The 27710-nt window shown below is 46.6% G+C and overlaps 1 protein-coding gene across 2 annotated transcripts; it reads right to left on the minus strand.

Annotated features, from left to right (window-relative positions):
* Positions 1 to 344: 344 nt before the first annotated feature.
* On the minus strand, positions 345 to 27710 carry LOC115387714 (HMG box-containing protein 4-like). 2 transcript variants are annotated; one of them, XM_030090548.1, is made up of 13 exons: positions 27647 to 27710; positions 21593 to 21681; positions 21331 to 21467; positions 21166 to 21241; positions 13567 to 14157; positions 13289 to 13492; positions 8972 to 9150; positions 8823 to 8904; positions 4282 to 4346; positions 3491 to 3587; positions 3219 to 3382; positions 2023 to 2145; positions 345 to 1940 (listed from the first exon to the last, which is right to left on the minus strand). In XM_030090548.1, exons 2-13 carry the CDS (start codon positions 21627 to 21629, stop codon positions 1896 to 1898), a joined length of 1800 nt encoding a protein of 599 aa, XP_029946408.1. In that variant the 5' UTR covers positions 21630 to 21681; positions 27647 to 27710; the 3' UTR covers positions 345 to 1895. The 2 variants fall into 2 exon arrangements, with proteins under 2 accessions (XP_029946408.1, XP_029946407.1); XM_030090547.1 differs by lacking the exon at positions 27647 to 27710 and adding an exon at positions 24368 to 24388.

The following is a 27710-nucleotide window of genomic DNA, read 5'->3' on the forward strand; positions in this document are numbered from 1 at the left end:
GGCCGCTCTGTGACAAGCAGCCGTTCATTACTGCTGTTTGTGGTCTGTCAAATGTGTTTGCAGTGAAGAGGGAGATCTTATCACATGAATTTGTAATCTGGTACTTTATGTACATGTGTTTTTTGATGTCATGTCATGTGAATGGCTCTGTGAAATGTAGAAACTGAATATGTTCTACACAAACATAATATATAATAAATAGAAAAAAATATAAAACATTTCAAAGCTTCTCACATTTTATTTTACACATTATTGGCTGTGAAGCCATTACAGCCAGCTGAGAAAAGCCTCAGAGGACAGGGCTCGTTCCACTGTTTTCTTGAACACTCGGAGCTTCACTGCTGCCTCCTCTGATACGAGCCTCGCCGCTGTTTCCTCCATCATTTTCTATTCACTGTCAAAAAAGAACAAACATTAAAGTTTTTCAATTAGATGTTGCAGTACACATTGAAATATGTCTGTGCTTGCAGACAAGCTGTCAATTAACTGATAGGGCCAGTTCACGTCACCCTCCAGCTGGTAAGAATAATTACCAATATGATGCTATTAATCATTTTAAATTGCTGCACTGGACCACACTGAGAAAAATGTGTTTCTGCTCGCTATGTTACACCACCAACTAACGTTAGCTTAGACTCATCTACTTAGGCCACCCCTTTTAAGTAGCATAAAACGAATATGATGTAACGTTTCGTCACTTATCAAACAGGCAAATAACGTTAACCCCCTCTGAAAGTTTCCTGAGTTTCCTCACCAACGGCCTGGCCTCGTTCTGTTTCATGCAATTGATAAATCTTACTTGCTACAACTATAAATAAATAAAATACGCTGACACTTACAGTGTGCATACGGTCCGGAAATTCTTCTTTTACTTCACTTCTGCTTTGAGGGGTGGAAATTGTCAAGCGTGTAGTGGGCGTGTCGTGTGGTGACGTCACTACACGACACGCCTCTGTCTTGCAGGCCGCAGACAGGCCCTTCTCACTTCAGGCGTTGACGCGTGTGACACGCGTCGCCAACGCTCGAAAAGCTGGGAAAGCGCCGCTCGAAAAGCGCCTGACGCGCGTTCGGTCCGTCGAAGCTCGTCCACCAGAGACTCAATGTCAAAGCGACGCCGTGACGCTTGCAACGCGTCCGGTGGGAACGCACCTTAAAGCGCTTTGGGCTTTGTCAATGCAGTGTGAATGCGCTATGTAAGTGTAGACCATTTACCATTTACCAAATGTTTTTTTTTTTTTTGCAAATTTCTCCTCCCTTTGTTAATTTCTTCTTTGTAAACATACTTGTTGAGAGGAATGGCTGCCACACATATTGAATCTTCCACATCTGGAATCTGGTGCACATGTTGGATTTGCTGCACATCTGGAATGTAGTGCATGTTAAATCTGGAGAACATGATGAATCTGCTGAGAACCTGGAGTCTTTTGCACATGCTGAATCTGTTGCACATCTGGAATATAGCGAACATGTACATGTTGAACCTACTGTAATGATCAGCTGCTCAGCTCCAGGCAGGGTGATGAGTTCTGTTGATTTTTAGAAAGCTCACTTTTATTGCTCTCATCTTGTTTGATTTTTTTCCTTCACACTACACACTGTTGGCAGTAACATATCAAAGTATAAAACAAGTACTACGTATGTATGTTGATGAAGAAGCTGAGCAGGTTGGTGCTGTACAAAGTCCTGTCAGCGCTAAACACATTTTTTCATTCAAACACTCACTCATTCATGCAAGAGACTTGTCGAGTAACAGTAAAAGCAGGTCTGCTAAAAGGTGACATCATTTAAACGTTTAAAAAACATATTGACACTAAAAAAACAGCTGTTTTGACATGTGGTGCTCCAGGAGGACAGCTCCTGGCTCCTGGGTCCTGGCTCCTGGCCCGGTCCAGGATTCACAGTCCAGGCATGATGTAGGCTATGTTGTCCAATGTGTTTGACTGGCAGAGAATGAAAAGAGAGAAAGAAGTATTGAAGAAGCCACCTCCAGAAAAACCAGCCAACAATGAGTGCTGAGAGTACCAGGACAGTTCGAGGACATCCGTTCAACTGAGGGATCTGAGCCGTGAGACACGTCAGCGGTCCCAACGCACAGAGGATGGAGTCCAGGAGGACAGACAGACTGCCCGACACAGCCACCATCCCCTGAAACACAGAGACCAGCCATCACTGACCTGGATCACACATGGCTGAGCCTCTCTGCTCTTTGGGATCAGAAACTGGACAGCTTCAAGAATATTTCTCGTGTTTCAAGTTTCAACTTCTTGGATATTGTTTCATGACAGGTTTAATTAAAAGACTCAGTCAGAGATGAGAGCTCAACTTCTGGGTTACATGAGCCATCATGGAATCATCATGCAGTAATAGTGCAGCAGCTGCAGGACATCCCCAAAATATATGGAAGTGGCTTGCTACTTAGGATCTACATTTCCTCCAACATTACGCATTTTCTATAATTACCTTAAAGCTGCTGTAGGCAGGATTTTGCTAGTCAATGCTAATTTTTCTGTTTTCTTTGGATTAAATGTTAGAGTATCCATTGATAATCCTTTAGGAGTGTAGCATAACTGCTCTACCGCGAGGGCGCAGCGTTTCCATCTGTCTCTGTTCTGAGCTGAAAGGAATCTCCACAGCTCCAGGTATCTTTGACCAATCAGAAGAGCCCCTGAGGCTCTAACCGTGATTGGTCGAGGGGCGTTCGCCACACGTTCTTGTGGGAGGGGCTTAACTTGCGTAAGGGCGTAATGTCAGAGAAAACAGGACAGGATTGGCTGTGCTGGGTTTCAAATCGCCATCTTAGATGGGTCAAATCGCCATCTTGCTTAGGTAGATGCGGAATCCTGCCTACAGCACCTTTAACAGGGAGACCTAAAAAAATATATATATAATGTTTTCCAACAATGTTCTCTCCATGGCAGAGAGTTGGTGGATGTCCACTGGAGGACATACCATGTCCCAATTCTCATCTGAGATAAATGTGTCTGCCTCCTGCTCGCACTGAGTTTTAATTTGTAAAGAAGTGAGATTTCATACATAATTTTTCCAATATAGTGGCCGCAATGACTGTGATTTCAGTGGGCAGATATGGCAGCAATTCAACACAAATCAATCAATTTTTATTTAATAAAGAAATCACTTGAGTGGTGGGACAAGCTGAACGACATGTTTTCTTGACCGAACATACATCAGGATGTAGGGACATCTACTTCAGGTCTCACCTCGGTCTCCTGGAGACGGTGACCAATCAGGGACAGCGACTCTCCGAGCAGCTGAAGGTGAGCAGCCGCATCAATGGGATCAACATCTGGCACTCGGGCTGGGGACAGGGACACGGATGCAGGTGCTCGGGTCGGTGACACTATTCCTGTCCCGGCTGTTATGACTGAAATAACATACATGATGAGTCCCAGAAGACAGTCTGTGTTTCATCCAAGAGGAAGGAATGAGGACATCATGTGTTTAATGATGAAAGATGAAAGAATGTGTTTACCTTTGCTTTTACTTTCACTGCTGCTCTTGTGTTTGACGGTGGTGGCTTCTGCCTTGTTCTGTTTGTGCTGCAGGTACTGAGCTTTCTGTCTCCACACCTGTGAAGGGCAGACATCGCAGTAGGGCTGGGCGGTATGACGGTATAACACCGTGTGACGGTGTAAAAGTGTATACCGGTTGAAATTTTGCCACACCGTTTATACCGGAGAGAGAGCAGACGTCTGCTGCAGCTCTCTGAGTCGGTGTTCAGTCGTCTGCTCTCGCTAACAGGACCGCCGGAGCCACGTTGTTTGGGTGCGTTTGTGCATTTTCACAGCGTGTCCCGACGCCGTGCGGGGTTAGTTCGCTGCGTTTCATTGGTCAGGTCAGCACAGGGTGCGCTCGTGAACAACACCAGCGTATCCAGGAGGGGTGGAGCCATAATGGCGGACGCAGAGACTAGCGGCTCCAGGAGTGACGCTAAAAAGTCAGATCTTTTTTTCTTTCATGTTGTGATTATTTTTTTTAAATAACTGAAGTTATATAAACCAGAGTTTAAAAAATAAAAGAGGAAAATGAGCAAATGTGACAGTTTGGTCATTTCTAAGCAATTATTTGAATTTACAGGGGAAAAATACATACCGTGATATATACCGTTACTGTGATATGAAATTTCTGATACCGTGATATAAGATTTTGTTCATACCGCCCAACCCTACATCCCAGCATCAGGACAACACCTTGAACAGACATCATGACGTCAGAGGCCACCATCTAGCACAGCCTCGGCCATCCGGGAGGTCAACAACTCACCAGCTTGTCTTTCTCTGGCATGGCCTTCCACACCTCTGCCAGCTTTTTACTGAGCTCCCCAAACACTGCAGGACACAAGAACACACACATTTATCTGTGCACTACATGTGCATTGCACTGCATATTATACTATGTATAATGGTGCTTATGATTTTAAAATCTTGGCTTGACATGTATGTGTATGTGACTATAATACAAAGGTACATACAACAATATTATCAACTTTATTATTAATAATGCAAAAAAAAAAAACCAGAATGGTGAAACATAAAGATGTTTAGTCCATTTCTAGAAGATTCAATAGTCTGTAAAGCCCTCATATGACCAGGAAGTGAGTTTCTCAAGAGGGAGCAGCAAAGCGGAAGGGCCAGTCACTCATGGTGACTCCATGGTGAGTTCTGTCCTCAGGATCTGAAAGGTGTTACACACTGCCCTCCTGCTTACACCTGCATGATCAGCTCATCCTGTGGTTACTAGACTTTTTAACCCACAGATCAGAGCGTACAGGTCAGCAACACCTTCTCTCATCTACAGCTTCACTGGATCTCCTGAGGGCTGTCCTCTCTCCCCTACTCTTCATCCCATACAGATGACTGCAGATCCATACAGCCCAGTTCTGCAGAGGACACAGTCTCAGTCCTCCTGTCTCTGCTGACAGGACCGTCTCAGTCTGTTGTATATTTCTGTTCCATTTTAATGCCCAAAACTGTGATTTTATTACTCTGCCTTGTGACTGCTTGTGTGCCCTGTGAAGGGTCACCATAGTGAAACCTTTGATCTCTTTGTGATAATGTAAAAACCACAGCCCCGAGGGCAGGGCCGGCGATTAGGCCCAGGGGGCCGAGCCACAGGGGGCGCCGGCCAGGGGGCCGAGCCACAGGGGGCGCCGGCCAGGGGGCCGAGCCACAGGGGGCGCCGGCCAGGGGGCCGAGCCACAGGGGGCGCCGGCCAGGGGGCCGAGCCACAGGGGGCGCCGGCCAGGGTGCGACGCTGTGACGGCCCGTTTGAGCAGCACACTGCTTGGCTTCGCTCCCTCGCTAGCCCCCCCCCCCCCCCGCTCGACAACTGTCGCTGACTCTCGCCCCCACCCCCGACAAGAGATGGTAGTGACCTTCTCCAACAGGCAGATGGCGCTGGCTATAGCTGTCACCACCACCATCATGGACTGCCTGTTGAGCTGGTGGAGGAGAAAATATCTGGGCAACCTCTTTGACATCCAGCCGAGGTTCTCCTCTAATACAGAGGAAATGATCAGAAAAAGTCACAAGACAAGACAAGACAAGAGACAATAGCCTCTAAGCAAGCTCAACTCTAAAATAAGAACAATCTCCAGACATTCTACTCATCCTTCACCTGCTGGGTCCACTCTATCAGAATCCAGAACAGAAAGCGGCTGCAGAGGACTGTCACTACCTGCTCAGAAATGATTGGACTGCAGCTCAGAACTCTGCCTGCAGGATACAAACAGTTAACATGTCATGCAAAGAGCGCAATCCCAGGAACAGCTAAGATCCTGCAGAACCCTCCAGCTCCCAGGCCTCTGGTAGAGGACCCGAGCTGAAGCAGACAGACACAATACCGCCGGGGTGGAGAGAACACAGTTTTATATACATAGGTGAAAGTAAGCCGGAACGCACCGGAACGCCGTGCCGGTAAGAAATATCCTGGCCTCTTCTACAGGAACGCCCCGGAACGCCTCTGAAAAGCAACTTTCCCTCATGCATACAAAGCGAGCCCTTTCTTTTTCCAAGCAAATTTTACCGAAATAAGTGTAAAATTGATGAATACATAAAACTCATCTCCAGACTACATCTTCTGTGACGTGTTGAACAAGGTTAATGCGCCTGACGAGCACTGGAGCACTCGCTTACCATGACAGGTTGCAGCTTGTAGCGGCAGTCACTCGCTGTAGCGTAACGTTAATCCAATGTCCACTGTTGTGTGTTTTTTGCAGACAACAGGGTCGTCATTTTTGCAAAATAAAAAAAAACATAAATCCACAAGTAATAAATTGTGAGGGTTCACGCGTCGTAAAATATTCTCCGTCTCTCTGTCATGCAGCAGCATCACTCCTTCCGCAAACAAGCACACGTGAAGTGAGGTAAACTCAATGCTTCTTTTCATTGGATGGCTGGTTGCCTAGGTGATGTAAGGACACTCCCCCCCGTCCCCGTCTCAAGAGACAACCAGGACAGGTCAAAAATGCAAAGAAAAATAAATTAACTAAAAACAACATGTAATAATATAATATATATATATATTATTGTTGCGGCGGCAGGCGCCGCTGGGGGCCACCATACTGTTTGGTGCCGCAAAGCATCATGGGAGGGGATTGTTCGGGCCGTTTCAAGATGTATTTTGTGTTAAAATTTGTTAAAATGTACTTCGTTTTGTTGTAGGTGTGTTCACTTATTGTTTTTCTATGTGTTGATGCAGATTTTCCGGTCTTTTTATGTTAAGTTTCATTTACGTTATGTTGGACCAACAGTTACAGGGGTCGGTGTGAGAGTGACCGGGCCTCTGTGCGGACATTGTTTTGGTGTGAACAACATGCTCCCAGTACATATTTGTTGTTAAAATAACAACAGCTTTGGTTGAGCAACAGGGCAGCAGTCCTCGTCGATTCATCATGAAGAGGCCACATCACAATATATATTATATTTACACATTCAAAACACAATTAAAATAGTTAAAAAAAAACATTATGCTTTCAAGGATGTCAAAAAAAGCAGGCTTTATCAATATCTGTTTTGTATGACGCTCGCACGCTTTGCGCACAAACTAAAACATTTTTTTGAGTTGCACAGTTCCTGCAAGAATCTTATCTTACTTTCACCCCTGTTTATATATGAAACAAACATATATATATATATATATATATATATATATATATATATATATGTATATATATACATATATATATATATGTATATATATATATGTATATATTAGGGCTGTCAAAAATAACGCGTTAATGGCGTTAATTAATTTATATAATCAATCTCATTAAAATTTTTTAACGCAGTTTAACGCATGCGCGCCATGACAAGCGGCGCGGCGTGCAGCGCGCGGAGCGGTGCGGTGACGCGCAGAGCCTGCAGCAAGCGTGCAGCGCGTGTAGCGGTACGGCGTGGTGACGCGAGGAGCAGCGCGGCGTGGCGACGTGCAGCGACACGCGGAGCACGTACAAGTACACTACACACACAGACATTATGTTATGGTGTGCATGATTTAGTTTTTTGAATATTTATTTTATTTGGAGCCTTAAATATAACACAAATATATATATAATCATGTCCTGTCGTTTTTTTTGTTAATGCAATACAGGACAAAAAGACACAGTTGGAAATTGCAATTATTTGTGATTAATCATTAATTAATTTGTAAGCTGTGATTAATCTGATTAAAAGTTTTAATCTTTTGACAGCCCTAATATATATAAATATATATAAATAAAACATGAAAACTGTTTAAACCGAACTTATCCTTTGAAAAGTTCAGTCTAACAAATTCCTAGGAATCCACCTCAACAACAACCTCTCCTGCTTTTCTGATATGGTGGATGTGCTGAAGATGGCCCAGCAGCAGCTTCACTTCCTGGTAGTGCTCAGGAGAAACACCCTGAAGCAAAAGCTGCAGCTGACCGTCTACAGAACCACCATGGAGAGCGTCCTGGCATCTGCATCCCTGAGCAGTACAACGGGGGCACTGCACAGCCACACACAGGAGAGCTCTGCAAAGAGTGATCACCACCGCCAAGGAAATCATTGGCTGCTCTCTGCTCTCCTTGTATCAACTAGCCAGTCCCCCCTGTCTCAGCACACCCACAAACCCGCCGGAGACACTTCCCACCCTGGTCACCTCAGCTTGACGCTAATACAGTGTTCCAGGCAGCTGTCCGTGCACCCGTGATTTGCACAGCCAATTTTGGAAAATGAGGGGCAAAAGAAAAATATCTATACAGCTGTGTCCGACCTTGTCATGGTTGGCTAAATTCTATGCTTACACTAGCCGAGCGCCACAGCGCCATTGGCTTCACCAGTGTGAGCCTGTGGAGCCTCAGCGGCGCCTCAGTGGCGCCTCAGCGGCGCCTCAGCGATCCAAACGGGCAACTGTCTGTCGCATTATGCGAGTGAATGTCATAAGGCACTAAATGTGCCCATATGGGCGCCCAAACCTTCACCCCTTAGCTATGACCATGCCGGGCACGCGATCCTGGCCCTGCGTCACACGTCGCCCGTGCACACCACGCCGGCAGAGACGAGGCGCAGGCAGTGCTCCATGCCCTGCAGGTCTGAAGCCCCATGACTGTCCAAAATCAAGTAAACTCTTCTACACTGGCAACCTTGCGAGGTGCTCTGTGAGGAGGAGGCTGAAGAAGAGGAATGTTACTGATTAAATTGTGTGTAATCACACTGAAAGAGCCGAGAATCTAACTGCTGTCACCTGATTCACCACTGAGTCCTGCTTCTGTTCAGCATGTTTTTTTGTTTTGTTTTTTTTTTAACCTATATAAAGACACACAAAGAATGGTTGCTCACCCAGTCCTGGCTGTTCTGCATTGATGTTGACTCTGTACTCCTTGCAGAACACCTGATAGGCTGTGGTGTTTTTCTTCTTGGGCTGAAACACAAACAGCCAGGTAAGAACCGATGAGAGGAAACGTCTGCAGCTTCTGTCTCCACCCTACCTTATCCTTGTCCTTGTCGTGCTTGTCCCGGTCCTTCTCCTCTTTCTTCTTCTTCTTCTCTGGAACAGTGTCGCTGCCTTGCTGGTGGTGTGGGGGGATGGGCGTGCCCATGGCGTACATGGGCCCAACGGCACTGTGGGTAACGGTGGGGTGGGAGTGACTGTGGCTCCGTGATGAGTCTGATGGGAGAGCAAGCAGATGGATAACCTGTGCCACAGCGTCACAGCTCATAACACAAACCAAAGGCCTGTTTCCATTCTCCAGCTCGTGGCAGTAGGCTATGTGACGGGTGGTTGTGTGTTTCCACTGGCTAAAGTTGTGGGTAGTACCAAAAGAACCATTTTTAGTGACTCCTCTGTTGTGGTACCTGGTACAACAGACGGTTACCAAGAAGAGGAGCGACAACATTCCAAGAAGCTTTCCTGTTAGTAATAGTACAGTACGATAACGAGATGGCGTTTGACGAGTAGGAGCATCAGGCCACAGTGAACCAAGTGTGTCTTTCTTAAGTTCAGATGAAATCATTGTAGTTTAGACTTTAATATTCATGTAGATGTTGACACTGACAGCTTGAACACTGCTTTCACTTCATTACTTGATACAATTGTTTTTTCACAGAAGGTGAATAAACCTACTCATCACTTTAATCACACCCTCCACCTTGTTCTCACCGACGGTATTGACATGGACCAACTAACAACCCTGTACTGTCTGATCACTTCCTGTTATCACTTGAGTTTACATCAGCTGGTTTTAAAGTACCTGGGAAAAAACTTAAACTCAGAAGATGTCTGTCAGAGGATAATGTGACCAAATTCAAGGAAATGATCCATCAATATTAACCTCACTCCCATCTGTTGGCCCAGTGGACAGCAGTATTAGCATTAGCATTAGCATTAGCATTAGCATTAGCAGCAGTATCAGCCCCACTCAGGGTGATTTAGTTGTAGATGAAGCAGCAGCTTCACTCTGCTCCACACTGGACTCAGCTGCTCCCCTGAAGGTAATATCATGACCCCTCAGGAGACGAGCTCCATGGTACAACAAACAACTGCAAACATTAAAAAGATCAGCTGGAAAACTAGAGAGGAAATGACATCTAACCCAACTAGAAGTATTTCGTACTGCCTGGAAAGATAGTCTGTTAACTTATAAAAAAACTTTACGTAAAACTGGAACTGCCTACTATTCATCCTGAATAGAAGAAAACCAGAACAGCCCCAGGTTCCTCTTTAATACCAGAGCCAGGCTGACAGGAAGTCACAGCTCTGTTGAAACTCAGATCCCCTCAGCCTTAGAGGGGCTGTATCACGCAAAATTCACTTTTTGTATGTTTTAACCTTGTTATACAGTTATGTTCTCACCAAAACACCAAAAACACCCCAAAGCGTTCTTTTCCTTTGTGCCTGTGTGTTTGAGCTGCTCAGAGAGGCAGCCCCTCCCACCGTGAAAACGCTCTGTTTTCCCACATTGACGTCACACGGTGAAGATGGCTCCCCTGAGCCCCCCCCCCCCCCCCCCCCCCCCCCCCCCCCCAGGCCCCGCAGGCCCTCGGCAATCAGCGTTGCTGCTTTTTTCTAACTCTGATTACGGAGATAAACTTTAACCATCGTCTGAAAGCAACAGTCAAGCAAGAACAAGAGTCTGAAGGGTCTGAAGGGTCTGAAGGGTCTGAAGGGTCTGGAGGGTCTGGAGGGCCTGGAGGGCCTGGAGGGTCTGGAGGGCCTGGAGGGCCTGGAGGGTCTGGAGGGTCTGAAGGGTCTGGAGGGTCTGGAGGGCCTGGAGGGCCTGGAGGGTCTGGAGGGTCTGGAGGGTCAGGAGGGTCTGAAGGGTCTGAAGGGTCTGGAGGGTCTGGAGGGTCTGGAGGGTCTGGAGGGTCTGGAGGGTCTGAAAAGTCTGAAGGGTCTGGAGGGTCTGGAGGGTCTGAAGGGTCTGAAGGGTCTGAAGGGTCTGGAGGGTCTGAAGGGTCTGAAGGGTCTGGAGGGTCTGGAGGGTCTGAAGGGTCTGGAGGGTCTGGAGGGCCTGGAGGGCCTGGAGGGCCTGGAGGGTCTGGAGGGTCTGGAGGGTCTGAAGGGTATGGAGGGTCTGGAGGGTCTGGAGGGTCTGGAGGGTCTGAAGGGTCTGGAGGGTCTGGAGGGTCTGGAGGGTCTGGAGGGTCTGGAGGGTCTGAAGGGTCTGGAGGGTCTGGAGGGTCTGGAGGGTCTGGAGGGTCTGAAAAGTCTGAAGGGTCTGGAGGGTCTGGAGGGTCTGAAGAGTCTGAAGGGTCTGAAGGGTCTGAAGGGTCTGGAGGGTCTGGAGGGTCTGGAGGGTCTGGAGGGTCTGGAGGGTCTGGAGGGTCTGGAGGGTCTGAAGGGTCTGGAGGGTCTGGAGGGTCTGAAGGGTCTGGAGGGTCTGGAGGGTCTGAAGGGTCTGAAGGGTCTGAAGGGTCTGGAGGGTCTGGAGGGTCTGGAGGGTCTGGAGGGTCTGAAGGGTCTGGAGGGTCTGAAGGGTCTGAAGGGTCTGGAGGGTCTGGAGGGTCTGAAGGGTCTGGAGGGTCTGGAGGGTCTGAAGGGTCTGAAGGGTCTGGAGGGTCTGGAGGGTCTGAAGAGTCTGGAGGGTCTGGAGGGTCTCGAGGGTCTGGAGGGTCTGGAGGGTCTGAAGGGTCTGGAGGGTCTGGAGGGTCTGAAGAGTCTGGAGGGTCTGAAGGGTCTGGAGGGTCTGAAGAGTCTGAAGGGTCTGAAGGGTCTGAAGGGTCTGAAGGGTCTGGAGGGTCTGGAGGGTCTGGAGGGTCTGAAGAGTCTGAAGGGTCTGAAGGGTCTGAAGGGTCTGAAGGGTCTGGAGGGTCTGGAGGGTCTGAAGAGTCTGAAGGGTCTGGAGGGTCTGAAGGGTCTGAAGGGTCTGGAGGGTCTGGAGGGTCTGGAGGGTCTGAAGGGTCTGAAGGGTCTGGAGGGTCTGGAGGGTCTGGAGGGTCTGGAGGGTCTGAAGAGTCTGAAGGGTCTGGAGGGTCTGGAGGGTCTGGAGGGTCTGGAGGGTCTGGAGGGTCTGAAGGGTCTGAAGGGTCTGGAGGGTCTGGAGGGTCTGAAGAGTCTGAAGGGTCTGGAGGGTCTGGAGGGTCTGGAGGGTCTGAAGGGTCTGGAGGGTCTGGAGGGTCTGAAGGGTCTGGAGGGTCTGGAGGGTCTGGAGGGTCTGAAGGGTCTGCACTTGGTGAGTTTCTAACAGGAAAAGACGTTTCGCGTGTCTTTCCGTGTAGAGAAGCTAGAGCTAAAACGCTAAAGCTAGCTAGCGTATTTGTTGTGAAGCTCTGATTGGTTGAAGTAGCTGTCAGTCAAAGTCCACAGGGGGAGAGGCGGGATTTCAGTGAAACAGAGCGTTTTCTCTTCCGGGCTTCAGAATTAGCCCCAGAAAATCTTTTATTTCACACAAAATGACTTTTCCTTAGCGCCAAACATAAACTATTACCATGTTAATGCCATTTCTAGGGTTTGGACGAGCTAAAAAAGCAGGATACAGGTCCTTTAAGGGAATACTCCGAAGACTTTGGACCCCCCTGCGCATGCGCAGTGCTCCGCGGAAGGATACACCGGAGCACAGCAGTAGCAGCATAGACTCAGCCGCTGTGCGCCAGTATATCCTTCCGCGGAGCACTATGCTTGTGCAGATCTGTGTGTATCAAAACGCTATTTTAACGGATTGAAAAGAAAACACGTCTTTTAAAATGTTTTATAACCATTCCGGTTTACTTCACGTGCTAATACACCGTCCCCTGGACCACTGGAAGGAGGATTTTGTCCACTTCGTCAGTCCGGTTCTGTTTCCTCTTCATCTCCAGCAGTTGAGCTAAGCTAACTACGATGCTAACAGCTGGGATCCAGCCACTGGACGAACAGACACAATAAAGCTATTTATGAGCTTATCTCACTGTGTAAATGATCGGGATAGGGCTTGGGTCCAAAATCTTCAGAGTATTCTTTTAAGCAGCAATGATTTATAAACTTCCTTAATGACAAAATCATAACTATTAGAGATAAAATTGAACGCACTCTCCCCAAAGTGGTCACAGACCAACCAACCACATCCTCAGATCTGTCAATAGAACCTGACTCACAGCTACTTAGTTTCCAAATGATTGCCTGCGCTCTCAGTGAGCAGAAAATCTGTAAACTGCCATGAGAGACAGAGAGATACGAAGATAAGCTGTATACAACGGCAACTTAGTGCACAAAAATGACGGATTTTACTTTGCACACTGCACCTTTTCATTTTTTCCTGGCTTATTTGAAGTCAGAGCTGTGGAGAAACTTTGAAAATCATCCTCTGACAGCATTTCTGTCTCCTCACCTCCGAACGCTTTGTTGTGCTTCTTGTCCTTCCCACTCTTCTCCTTGTCTCTGTCTTTTTCTTTGTCCTTTTTCTTCTTACTTTTCTTGCTTTTCTTTTTCTTTTTGGACAAGTGTGTATAGGAGTCATCAATCACCAGTTCGCCTGCCTCCAGCTCTCCTCCAGAGGAGGAACTCTCTTCTGCCATGCCTCCTCCATAGTGACCTGAGAGAGACCAGCAGCGTTTAAGACCAAACACAGTGGACACAGCTGTGGCTGGAGAGCTGTGTTGAGCTTACCTTCCACTTCCACCTCCTTGCCCACCACAGGTAGTGGCTCACGACTCTGCAGCAGCTTCTTCTTTGGAGACTTTGAAGGTTGTGAGCGCTCCCTGCTCTTCTCTTTCTTCACGCTTCCTTTGGACGAGTGCGGCATGAACGGGAAGCTCTTGGGTTCCTCGTTCTCTGGAGACATGATGAGCTTCATCTTCAGCCCGTCGGCCTCACGGAGAGTCAGAGGCTCCTCTTTGGGAGCTCCACCATGGAACAGGGACGATTTGGAGGATGAGTGCTTCTTGGAGGAGGAGGAGGAGGAGGAGGAGGAGGCGGGGCGTGAATGAGAGAAGGAGTGGCCACCTTTGCACCCGCTGCCACCGCTGCCACTCTCCCGTTTGCGGTCCTTGGAGGAGTGTGACGAGAAGGAGGGGTAGGAAGGCTTCTTGTGCAGATGAGGGTTTGGGTCTGAACCGGTGGCGAGAGGGGAGGTGATGGCCTGCAGGAGGCCCATGGCCGTGTCTGTGGGGTGGGCCGCCGCCGGAGAGGACACTGTCGGAGAGCGGTCTGCAGACTTGTGCTTCTTCTTATGAGGAGGCGGGCCCAAGCTGTCATGATCTGAAGAGGAAAGAAAAAAAAAAATAATAATAATGCATTGGTTTTATACAGCGCTTTTCTGGACACTCAAAGATGCTTTACACTGAATTCTTCATTCTCTCCATACTGGGTGGTGGTAAGCTGCTGCTGTAGCCACAGCTGCCCTGGGGCAGACTGACGCCATCGGCCCCTCCCACCACCAACCATTCACTCTCACACTAGGGCTGGGCGATATGGCAAAAAAAATGATCACGATTTTTTTTTTATATCATTCAATCTCGATTATAATCACGATATGTTATATTGTTTTTAAACCAGTTTTAAAGCATCTGCAATGAAAATTAAAAATATAGAATAGTTTAAAGGGGCTGTATCATGCAAAATTCACTTTTTGTATGTTTTAACCTTGTTATATAGTTATGTTCTCACCAAAAACACCCCAAAGCTTTTTTTTCCTTTGTGCCTGCGTGTTTGAGCTTTCCTGGTGTTTGTGCTGCTCAGAGAGGCAGCCCCTCCCGCACCCATGAAAACGCTCTGTTTTCCCACGTTGACGTCACACGGTGAAGACGGCTCCCCTGAGCCCCCCCCCCCCCCCCCCCCCGCAGGCCCTCGGCAATCAGCGTTGCTGCTTTTTTCTAACTCTGATTACGGAGATAAACTTTAACCATCGTCTGAAAGCAACAGTCAAGCAGGAGTCTGAAGGGTCTGAAGGGTCTGAAGGGTCTGGAGGGTCTGGAGGGTCTGGAGGGTCTGAAGGGTCTGGAGGGTCTGGAGGGTCTGGAGGGTCTGGAGGGTCTGGAGGGTCTGGAGGGTCTGGAGGGTCTGGAGGGTCTGAAGGGTCTGGAGGGTCTGGAGGGTCTGGAGGGTCTGGAGGGTCTGAAGGGTCTGGAGGGTCTGGAGGGTCTGGAGGGTCTGAAGGGTCTGGAGGGTCTGGAGGGTCTGGAGGGTCTGGAGGGTCTGGAGGGTCTGGAGGGTCTGAAGGGTCTGGAGGGTCTGAAGGGTCTGAAGGGTCTGGAGGGTCTGGAGGGTCTGGAGGGTCTGAAGGGTCTGAAGGGTCTGAAGGGTCTGGAGGGTCTGGAGGGTCTGAAGAGTCTGAAGGGTCTGGAGGGTCTGGAGGGTCTGGAGGGTCTGAAGGGTCTGGAGGGTCTGGAGGGTCTGGAGGGTCTGGAGGGTCTGGAGGGTCTGGAGGGTCTGAAGGGTCTGCACTTGGTGAGTTTCTAACAGGAAAAGACGTTTCGCGTGTCTTTCCGTGTAGAGAAGCTAGAGCTAAAACGCTAAAGCTAGCTAGCGTATTTGTTGTGAAGCGCTGATTGGTTGAAGTAGCTGTCAGTCAAAGTCCACAGGGGGAGAGGCGGGATTTCAGTGAAACAGAGCGTTTTCTCTTCCGGGCTTCAGAATTAGCCCCAGAAAATCTTTTATTTCACACAAAATGACTTTTCCTTAGCGCCAAACATAAACTATTACCATGTTAATGCCATTTCTAGGGTTTGGACGAGCTAAAAAAGCAGGATACAGGTCCTTTAACATTTTATTAACAAACCTACTTGGTTAATAGCAATGCAAATTAAAGGATATAAACATAGAAAAGTATAAGAACAATCTCACTTAACAGTGCAGTAAATAGAAAAAAAAAATCTAGCACCAAGATAATAAAATCTTGCAAAGCACCGTTTTTTCAGTAAAAGAGAAGAACTGAACGATCGTTAGTTAAAGTGTGACAGTTTACAGCCCTGAGGACTTTTGCTGCTATAAAAGATTAAAAAACTAAAGAAACCCTGTGGGGATAATGAAGGTGCTTTAGGTGCTTATTTTCAAGTTCTGATGCTAAATATGCTGCTGCCATCATTAATGCTTGCATCAAATGTACAAAATTTAAATCTAGATTGAACAGATTAGACTTAAAATGTAACAGTAGAAAACTACAATAATATAAAAATATGGACAAAAGTAATCGTTTCTCTCCTCTCAGAATGTTGCTCGTACGGCGCAGTGGCCTGGAAAGACGACACTGGCTGCGTTTACGTGCAGTCAATGTTCGTGTTAAGATCAATATTCTGGTTTCTGAAACATTTGGAACAACTCCAGGGATCTCCCCATCAACCCACGGCCACACACGAATGCATTTACACTTCCTGCCACTAGGTGTGCTGTTTGCATGTTCAACCCTATTTTACACAGACACCACAGAAGAAGGGCTGCAGCGCTGCAGGCTCTCTGCATGTTGTTAGAAACAGAGCGTTGGCGGCAAGACGTGGTGACATGTTCAATGATGCGATGCAGCGTTTTTTCAGTGAAAGAGAAGAACTGAACCGTCGTTAGTCAAACTGGATCACCAGTAGTTCCTGGACTCAAAAGACCAGACTCCTTGCGGATCGGTGAGCTAGCAGCGGTGAGCTAGCAGCAGTGAGCTAGCAGCAGTGAGCTAGCAGCGGTGAGCTAGCAGCAGTGAGCTAGCAGTGGTGAGCTAGCAGCGGTGAGCTAGCAGTGGTGAGCTAGCAGCGGTGAGCTAGCAGCAGTGAGCTAGCAGCAGTGAGCTAGCAGCGGTGAGCTAGCAGCAGTGAGCTAGCAGCGGTGAGCTAGCAGCAGTGAGCTAGCAGTGGTGAGCTAGCAGCGGTGAGCTAGCAGCGGTGAGCTAGCAGCGGTGAGCTAGCAGCGGAGCGGGTGGAGCAGCCTGTCCTGTCAGCAGCAGCCTCATCTTCAGAGGAAAACGCCGAGCCATGGCTGACTTCCTCTGCTTCGCTGCCCTCGGTTCAGCTCATCTCTGGTTACTTCTCAGACAGCTTACAGGCGGAAGCTGAGCAGGAAAAAGTCGACTGTGATTGGCTGTGTCACGCACATTTCTGCCATGTCTGATCGAGTAAATGTGCTCACAGCTGATCACCGTGATCGACTGGAAATTAATCGCGATCACTAATCACGATCATATAATCGCCCAGGCCTATCTCACACTACTTTCATACTTAAGGCCTCCACACACTACAGGATGATCAGGCCGAATTTTGCCCCGATCTTCTCCTCCTGACCAAAGGCGACAAGGTCCGACTGTCGGGAGTATGGAATGAGTTCGGTCCGATCCTCCTCTGGTGTGCCGGGGGTTCAGAGAGATTGTTTCCGGTCGGAGCCTCTCGGGAGGCGTCGGAAGAGGAGATCGTAGATAATGAACATGTTTAATATTTCCGATCGCAAATCCTGTAGTGTGTGGAGCTCTGAGAGGAGCCGATCAGCTCCGAGTAGAGCTGTCCACACCCTCGGAATAAAGCTCCCTGATTGGCTGAACAGCTCCGTCTCACCAAGGTGCCACTGTTTAAAAAAAAAAAAATCCCCTCTCAGCTGTCAGAGCTGGATGAATATATGTCTGTGAAATATATTCACTATATGTCAGTGAAACAGAAGAGCCAGAGCTCCTAAACTCAGCTGTACAGGAAGTGAAGGTTAATCCTGTCGCTCCTGGATGAACTGTTTCCTCCATTCAGACCCAAACTCCGATCTAATATCTGCATCTCCGCCAGTCCTGCAATAATCCCAATGTTTTAATTCATCTCAATTATTAACCATCACGAAAGAATGGGGAAGAAATAATAATAATAATAAAAAAAACCTTTCCGCTGACTCCTGCCTTCAGAGAGCGGACTGTAATGAAACTGACCTGATCAAAGCTCAACGTGTTTTTATTCTGGTGTAAACTATCAAATCTGTGGACAAAAAGAATGATTTAAGATATCTGGTGATTTAAAAAAGTAGCCTTTAGTTGTCACGGTCCGCTAATAACTTTATTCTACTGCTGCACTCAGGAGTCAAAAGTAAAAAAAACAAAAAACAAAAAAACCCACACACACAGGCTGAATTATTATCAAATGTGGAGGGTAAATCATAAGAAAATGATCTGAAACTGTTTCCCTCTTCTGTACTGGAACATTTCAATTTTCTGACAAGGTGCTGACAGTCCGTGTTCATGCGCCCCGCTGACAGAGCGATACTGATGTGAATGAATGAACTGAGGGAATGAATGAGTTCTCCACTTATTATTGAAAGTGGAGATGAATGTTAAACGCAGCAATGAAGGGAAACCGCGCAAAGTCACGTTGGACGACGCGAGATTTGGAGGAGAGAGGAGCCGAATCTCTGATGAAGAATCTGTGTGTTCTGCTCCAGAGCGACACACACACTAGAAGATCAAGAGAGGAAGATTCGGGTGCGATCTGTCCTCTGTTGCCTTCTAGTGTGTCTCTGAATCGGGGAAGATTGAAAAAATCCTGTAGTGTGAACTGGCCTTTAGGCAAGGTGGGTGAAGTGCCGATATGAAAATTTGGTATCACGACATTGGCGGCCCAAAACATCACGATTCACGATATTATCACGATATTCGCGCATTGCTTTTAATACTATTGAAAATGCCCAAAAACACTGTGAAATCCATCAACAACACTGTGCATTTTAACACGCCTGAGCACATTTTGATAGAGTAGAGGGAAAAAATGAAACTTTTACTCTCGCCTATTTTTTCTTTTTTTTCCAGATTCCATATTGAAAAACACCATGATAACAATGAAGCAGCCATAAAGCTGCCGCTGACTGCATTCAGCAGCTCCTGGACTACAACTGGACCAGGTTTCATGAGATCAGCATAAAGCACACAGATTTTATAGTTTGGACAGAACCAGGAGAACCCTTCATTTGGCCATTTGGAGACCAACCTGTGCCAAACTACACTAAGTGGGTTTATAACTTTTTAGAAAGGAATCTGACTTTAAAATATTTTTAATTTCCACTGCAAGAGTCTGTATATATGCAATGCTGCCTTTGGCTCTGACATTCAGCCACTAGATTATACGTTTCTGCACAGTTTTTGTGCAGAAACTTATAATTGTGCACAGTACTGTGCACAGTATAAAATACTTTTTAATAAATGACTGAGCTATAACATTTAGTTTCCAACTTAAATATATTTATAATAATATAATCAATACAAAAATAGCCAATTATGACAGGGAAAACAAAAAAAATCCCCTTTGCAACATGTAAACACATGAAGAAAAAAACAAAAACAATGTGCAATGAGCTGTAGAAACACACAATGAAGATAAATGTGCATGTTTCAGAATAAAAAATCACTGATTGCCATTTGCGTGTCTCGCTCTGCAGTGCGCACTACTGCGTCACGCTCAAAGATGTCTCCCAGCTGGATGATGCCTCAGTCACGTGTAACATGTCGTATGAAAGCTTGCAGAACGTCAACACATTTCATTTAAACTCCCAAGATTAACGACAGGCCCACAAGATGACGACAACAACATTCAGGCGCATGACGCGCTGTCACTACTGCAGAGGATTATGAAGTGAATTTTGGTCAGAGGAGAGCGTGGATAGATGGAAAATGACCACAAAACGATAAGGAAATAAAATATGTTGTGTTTGGTGTGAATAGCTTTGATATTTGGTGAAAAAGTGTGAGGAACGTGTGATCTGAGGTGCTGGCTGTGAAATGGAAAGATCGGTTTTGGGTTTGTTTGGCCGCTGAGGGGAGGCAGTCGGCTCAGAGAAGATTCTGCCTGCTGTCATCTTAAAGGAGCTCTCCGTGATTCTGCACAGTTCTGAGCCCTGACTTCAGTTTGAAATGTTGGCTCCGCCCCCGAGCTCTCTGACTGGTTCCTCACGTTGAGAAAACCCTCCCACTCCCCCTCCGCTCTGCTCCCACTCAGCGTGCACGACGCTACATGCACGTCCCGTACGCGTGCACAACCCTCCGGAGGAAACACAGCAGAAGCCACTTCAACTCTTTTTGTTCAAAATAAACGGCCCCTTCGTCTCAGTAAACCAGATGTTACCCTGTCACTACATGTTCAATGCAGAAAGCAGCTTGTTGCTCCTTCGGCTTCCATGCTGGTCTGTTTACCGGTGTTGTGCACGCTGCAGACGGCCTGGCTCCGCCCCCGCCCCGCCCCGCCCCGCCCCCCTGCTGCTGCTGCCAGTGGAGCAGAGAGGTCGTCACGCTGAATCCTCAGGCAGCGCTTTGCGGGGCCAGATATCCAAAACACGCTGAACAATGTGTGATTTCTTTTCACAGAAATGTAGCATGGACTTCGTAGTACATGATGTAAAAAGCATTTTTCTCATCCTGGTTAAATTAAAATCGCGGATAGCGCCTTTACAGAGCAGCTTTTCTAGTTTCATATGAGGCCCAATATGTTGGGATGGAGCAGACGGATCTCTGGTTCTGTTGCGTTTTGTGTCAGGATGTGCGCTGAGGGGGGCGGTACAGTGTCCATCGGGCCGAACGCGTTATTGCCTTTTTTTTTATCATCCTGGCATAAAATTACTTACTTTAGGGGTTTTCAATGGATGTGGGACTTTTGTGGTGGTTTGTAGTACATTTTGCTGCAGAGGCTTTGACACCTTGGGTAAGATCAATAGCCGTTTGTTTCAGTAACGGGCTTGTCTCCAAATGAAACAGACGACATGTTGTAAATGACGTGATATGATAATCTCGGCTGTGCAACATCGTAAATCGCAATTATATCGTAAATTGGTACATCCCTACCAAGGACGCAACGACAGTTTTACACCTGCGGGAGCGGGGATCAAACCACCAACCTTCCGGTTATGAGACGACCCGCTCTACCATCTGAGCTATTGCCGCCTCAAAAACGAGTCAAAAAAATTCAATTTGACACCATTTTTACACTTTTTAGCCATTTTTTCTTCTGTCATAATTTTTAGTGATTGAGCTTCTAGAAAACTGCATTTAGCAAACTAGTCTATCAACTTTGAGTGAAACTCCATTTTCCTGATTTAATGTTCAGCATAAATAAGCTCCAGCGAGTGAAGGAAGAAGGAAAGGTCTGCATGGTGGCTGGAGCTGCCAACATCAAACAAACACAAGCCCCCTCCAGTTCTGTCGACGTGTTTCCATCTCAGCTCTTTGTGAGTGTTTTTGACACAATCAGACCATGGGTGACCAAAATGTTCAACCTGTCGCTCTCTTCTGGTGTGTGAATTCTGGTTTTCCAAGCTCAGAATGAGTCGTCTCACCTCTGTAATAGTAATCATCGCTGTGCTTCTTCTTCTTTTTATGCGAGTCTCCTCCCAGCATGAAAAGCTCCTGATCCTGGTTTGAAATGACGAAAAAATCATTACACTTGAAGATATCCTGGAAGTCTTCAGTAAAATTGCACTATCTGAAGACATTTGCCTTACCTTTGGTCGTTTTTTGGAGGACTTTCGCACCTGTGCAGCGATCTCCTCTTCCTCCCTCAACAGGTCCTTATAGGACCTCCTCTTCTCTCTTTGGCTCCGACCGGCCACCAGACCTCTGTCCCCATCCATCCCCAAGTCTGAAACAACACGTCAACATGCACATTAGGAAAATGGAAAGGTGGCTCCCATCACGGCTCCATGCAGTGAAGAGGAGTTAAATATTACTGTGTTGCTGTAAACAAAAGTTTGTGCAGCAAGTTACCTATTCCTCCTTTACTCTTGACCCCCTCAAAAGCCATGCTTTGTCCTTTGACAACACAATTATTTTCAGGGTGAAGTCTGGAAAGAGACCTGATGAGTAAAAACAAGGAAATGTCACAGGTAGGGATGCACATTTTATATTTTTTTCTATGACCGATAACCAACGCCCTTTAACAGGTTAAAGGAGCTCTCCGTGATTCTGCACAGTTCTGAGCCCTGACTTCAGTGTGAAATGTTGGCTCCGCCCCCGAGCTCTCTGACTGGTTCCTCACGTTGAGAAAACCCTCCCCCTCCCCCTCCGCTCTGCTCCCACTCAGCGTGCACGACGCTACATGCACGTCCCGTACACGTGCACAACCCTCCGGAGGAAACAGCAGAAGCCACTTCGACTCTTTTTTGTTCAAAATAAACGGCCCCTTCGTCTCAGTAAACCAGATGTTACCCTGTCACTACATGTTCAATGCAGAAAGCAGCTTGTTGCTCCTTCGGCTTCCATGCTGGTCTGTTTACCGGTGTTGTGCACGCTGCAGACGGCCTGGCTCCGCCCCCGCCCCGCCCCACCCCGCCCCCCTGCTGCTGCTGCTGCTGCCAGTGGAGCAGAGAGGTCGTCATGCTGAATCCTCAGGCAGCGCTTTGCGGGGCCAGATATCCAAAACACACTGATCAATGTGTGATTTTTTTTTTTTTTTCACAGAAATGTAGCATGGACTTGCTAGTACATGATGTAAAAAGCCTTTTTCTCATCCTGGTTAAATTAAAATCGCAGATAGCGCCTTTAATAACCGATACGATTTAAGGCCCGTCCTGCTTCACGTCTGCGTGGCTGTGCGTTGTGCATTGGTCTGCACAGACCGATCCGCGGACGTGATGCGCACAGGTGACGCCGGTATACGCATCGCCAGAGCGCCACAGCAAACAAAACATGACGGTAAAAGTGAAGGCAGCCGGAGCTCCAGCCGGATCGCTCCACACACCAGAGTGAAAATCTGGAGGACGGAGACAGCAGCCTGTCTGGAGGGAGGAGAAGGTCTGCCGACAGAATCGCTCTGGCGCCGCCCCGCGATTCAGAAAAAAAAAAAAAAAAGGCTAAATAAATTTTAACATTAAATGATAACGTACTGACAATGTATGTGCTTAATTTTCTCTAAATAATCTGTAATAAAGGAGCAGATAAACAGTCTGTAGTGCCGGAAAAGCTTCTGGAGGATGTGTGGAACACTGCGCCTGGATGGAACGTGCACAGAAAGAGCGTGGCATCGGTGGAGCGCCGAGGCTCCAAAGCGACGTGAAGCATGGACGACCTTTAAACGCCCTGTTGAGCGGCTCCATGCTGCCGCTCCGACATTCCGACGCACCACCATTTAGACACATCACCATTCCCAAATACCGCTATTCCGACACGCAAACGTCCCACCATTCCGACACGGAAATGTGCGCTCAGCTGAGTGACGGACTCGGCGCTGTCCGGTGCTGAACTGAAGATTTACAATAACAGCAAATTCTCATCTAAAATGGGAAAAAAAACTACAAGATTTAGATGTAATTAACAGCACTTCAATCATCTCCTGTTGTTTTTAAAATTACGTGGAGAGTGAGCGCGCCGGTGATTTCTTTGTGTGTTCTGATTAATTTCCTAAATAAAGTTTTAGCTTCTGAAATCCCATTTTTAAACAGTTCTGATGGAGCTTAATATTTATCTGGATGCTGCGGCTTCATACTGAACCATTTCACTGTGAATCTGGACGACCCGCGGCGTCTGGAGATAAAAAATAATATTCAATGTAACGCCGGTTTTGTGCCACATGTATAAATACGCACAAAGACACACACCCTCCGACTGTACAACATGAAGGCCCCTGGAATTAATCAGTGACTGAAGGAGTCGTCTGCAGCGCCGTCATTGATATCTGTAAATAATGCCAGCTGCATGAAGACGCACGGCTCTGTGGAGAGCTCCTCCAGCTGGAGCTAAAGAAAAAAAAAAAAAACCGATAGTATTAACCGGTCCAAAGATCCTGTTATCGGTTAACGGTTAAACGGTTAACCATGTGCATCCCTAGTCACAGGACGTTACTACAATTCACTCGGGCAGTAAAAAGCCAAAAAAACGTCAGAGGCCACATTACTTGGTCACTTTGTTTCTATATTTTTAATCTTGAAAAATGCTGCTTCAGCTACCAAAGCTACATCCTCCATTGTCAGGACTAGGGCTCATGGTTGGGGTTCACGGTCAGGCACTGTCAGGACAAGGAGGAAACCTCAGTGCTCTTAAAGCCCACTAAATATGGGCTCATCACTTGAACTGTCACAAAGAAATAATACCTTGGAAGCTAGCCTGCAGAAAAAGGTCATGAGAAAAATAGAAAACAAATAAAACGGCATGACCATTTAGCCCAGACATGTCGCCGCCTTTGGTTGTAAAATTATGTCAAGCAGGATTTTTTTCATCAAATTCCCCAAAATCTGCCAGTTTTGCTCAAAGTTTTGTGAAGATATTTATAATGAAGCTGGTCAATGTATCTGTCATGCTGAGTATATGCATATGGCATGCTGACTTCTTCTCTGAGGTCAAAACAACAGCAGGCTCCAACAGCCTGCTCTCAGACAGAATGGAGATGGGAAGTGTGACGTCACTGCTGCAAAGAGTCATGGGATGGGTTGTCAGGTGCATGGGCTGTTTGCTGCTACTATCAGCTAACAGCCTGCAGTGTTTGCCGGTGGGATCTGAGCCTAAGGGATTAGAACTTTGTTGTGTTTTTTGGAATCGCTGGATTACATTTCCACAAAGCTGCTGGACTGGAGAGGAGACGGACCAGAGGACCAGAGGACTGGAGAGGAGACGGACCAGAGGACCAGAGGACTGGAGAGGAGACGGACCAGAGGACCAGAGGACTGGAGAGGAGACGGACCAGAGGACCAGAGGACTGGAGAGGAGACGGACCAGAGGACCAGAGGACTGGAGAGGAGACGGACCAGAGGACCAGAGGACTGGGAATGTTTATAGCATGCAAGTAAATATCTGCCATCGGCCCACTCAGTCGAGACGTGCGCTTCGGACTGGGAACATTTTTTGGACATTGAGGAGCATTTGAGGTTCATTTCATGACTTTCCGAATTGTGCAGCGTTTTCTTTTTTTGGGGGGGAACTTTTAATTAATTTTTTTAAATACAAGCAAACAAAATATGTTGTCAGAGGCAAGTGATCAAAAAGAAAAGAGAAAGGTATATACCGTATTGGCCCGAATATAAGACGACTCCGATTATAACACAACCCCTATTTTTCAAAGATCATTTTGTGAAAAAAAAAAAAAAAATGCTAAAGACAGTAAGGTCACTCATAAAACGATTTTATTATATAATTATTATAAACTCAAAAACTCACAACTGAGATAACATTTAACGAGATATAAAATGAAAAAATATTACTACAGTATTGAATAAAAAATATATTCTCTTTCTCAAAATAAGCAACAAATAAGAACCTCAAGGGGTTCAAACTGCATAAATGATGTAAATAACTGTCCAGGTCCTTCAGCTGAATCAGGCTCTGGTGGTGGACATTCCGTCTGTCCGTCTTTCAGAGACGTATTCTCTCACCCTTCTATCAGTCTCTCTGAAGCGTCTCTCAGGACCACGGAAAGCTTTTCTCATAGCGTTAGCATCTGGAGTGTTTTTTTCTGTGCTCTCCAATAAGAACGAGGCTCTGCTCCACCAGACCTCCTGCAGCTTGGCAGTAGTTTGATGACTCTGCTGCGTTGATCACCATCAGTTTAAAGTTGGTATCATAACTTCTCCTCTGTTGTTGCTCAGTTGTCCAGCGTTCAGCCCCTTTGTTCCAGATGATCCGCCATTTTTCATCAGATCATTTGATCTCATTTCATCGCTCCACTCGCTCTCTGCTCAGTGATACTTTGGCTCCATCTAGTGGTGCGGATGCGTATTGACCATCTACCGTAAGTCCGCGATTATAACACGACCCCACTTTTGAGGATGCAATTTCTGGAAAAAAACATCGTCTAATATTCAGGCCAATACGGTACAATAAAATATACATAATATGTAACATATATTTTCACACAGTTTTCACAGCGAATGATGCGCGGCATGCATGCACCATTTTCTGTTAGTTATTAGGAGGAGCGCTGCAGCGACGAGTGTCTGGTTTTCTGTTGTAGGGTTTCTTGGTAAAATAAAAGTCAGGTTTGGCCTCACTTTTATGTTTCTGGTCTGTTTGTTAATCACCCTGCTGTTGGGTGTTTATCTGCTCATCGCTGGCTTTGGAAAAGACAGGCGAGTTGCTGCAGACTAACCATCTGAAAAGATACAGAAGTGGAGAAGCTGTTGGTGTGTTAGAGGGAACTTTCTACCATGGCAATTGATTTACTTAATTATTTATTTAATTATCTATTTATTTATTTATTTATCAGGGGCAATGCATATTGATCAACATCAACATCAAATCAGTAGTAGTGTAAATATGCCAGATTTAGCCATGGACTAATTTCCACCTGTACGATGAGGAAGCTGCACTCAGGAAGCCTAGAATAAATGTTCCAGCCGTCCTGTTGCCGTGCAGCGAGCGTTCAGAGGAAAACTGAACAGTTGGTCAACGATCTTGTCAAAGGAGTCACTCAGATTAAGGGTTTAGATGTGTGTGCTGAAAGTTCGGCAGCACGCTGACGTGCTTTATACAGTCGGCGTGCTCGTACGGCTCCACTCCATTCAGACTTTTACCTCGTTCCTTTTCTTCCCCTTTTCTGTCAGTGGGTGCGTTTACATGCAGTCAATAACCCTTTCTTAACCAGAATATTCGCAATAACCCGGTTGCGCACAGCCATGTAAACACGTGCAAAAACCTGAATATGCTCATATTCCGGTTTTTAAAAACCTGAATATTACCCCTGGGTTACTCCTTTTCTAACCTGAATTTCTGGTCATATAAACGCGCATAGTGTTTCTCCGTAGGGTCCTGCGGTGCTCTCTCACTTTGTACATTTTTTCTTCTACCATCCAGACGTCCTTCTGTTTTTTAAATCACTGAATTGAGTAGCACGCTGTAAGTACATCGTAGTCTGCTTGCAGGTAATCGAGTTTGATTTCATTGTTTACATTTTCCGGCCTCCCCTGTCCATCATGCATTGCGTGTAGGTCACGTGGTCTTCCCAACTCTGCATATTGGAGCGTAAATGCATTCTTACAGACAAACTTCAGGAATAATACTTTTTTTTCCCATCGTGTTGGTGACCTGTGGGAAGCAATGTGTGCCTTCTGCCACTCATGTGTCAGTGGCTAATAAAAGTGGGAAAGATCAGCTCTTGAGCAAAGTACGGATGGACAGACTAAGAGGACTGAAGGAAAAAAGAGGAATATGCTGATAACATTTTCTTTCTCTTTAAGCCAATATTTATAAAATTAACCCAAATATAAAAACAATGGATGTCTTTTTTTTGTTCATTACAAAAATAAGTAAGAATACCCCTATTTTACAATTTGTTTTAGATTTTGATCCATTAATTACATTTTTGCCAAGATAAATATTTCTGAGGACATTGGGCTAACTCTCTTTCATGTTTTGTTTGTTTGGTTTTCTTTAAATTTAAATTCATTGAGAATTTTCACTTCTGACAGTAAAGTAAAGATTTAAATAAATTCATGGTTGATAAAGTTACTTTGTTGTCTGAATAACTGGACATATTAGCAGTATTTCCAGGTAGGATCTCTTTGGGGTTTTCAAAGTGTGATCACAGATAAAATAAGAGGCAGACACTCTCTCCGCCTCTCCTCAAAACACACGAACACACCCCCTCCATCGATCAGCTGCGCCACCTCCGTCCCTTCCACCGAGCAGCTCCTCAACCGGCCGGTGACCGCATTCAGGAAAAACCGGGGCTGTGAATACGTGCTAGGCCGCGGTCGTCCACAGTGGGCCAGAATGGGGTCACGAACCAATCATCGGATCCGCTCGTGGCGGTGCTTCCACCGGAGAGCACACACGGGTCACATAGAAACAGTCGGAGGACAGGGAGAGCATCTTTATATGAAAAAACGGCTATACCTCTTCGGGATCTCCAGTTTACGCGGGTCCAGCAGCCATCTGTGTTTGGAGAGAGACGGGCAAC

This window comes from Salarias fasciatus, chromosome 4 (genome assembly GCF_902148845.1).
Source record: "Salarias fasciatus chromosome 4, fSalaFa1.1, whole genome shotgun sequence".
NCBI lineage: Eukaryota > Metazoa > Chordata > Actinopteri > Blenniiformes > Blenniidae > Salarias > Salarias fasciatus.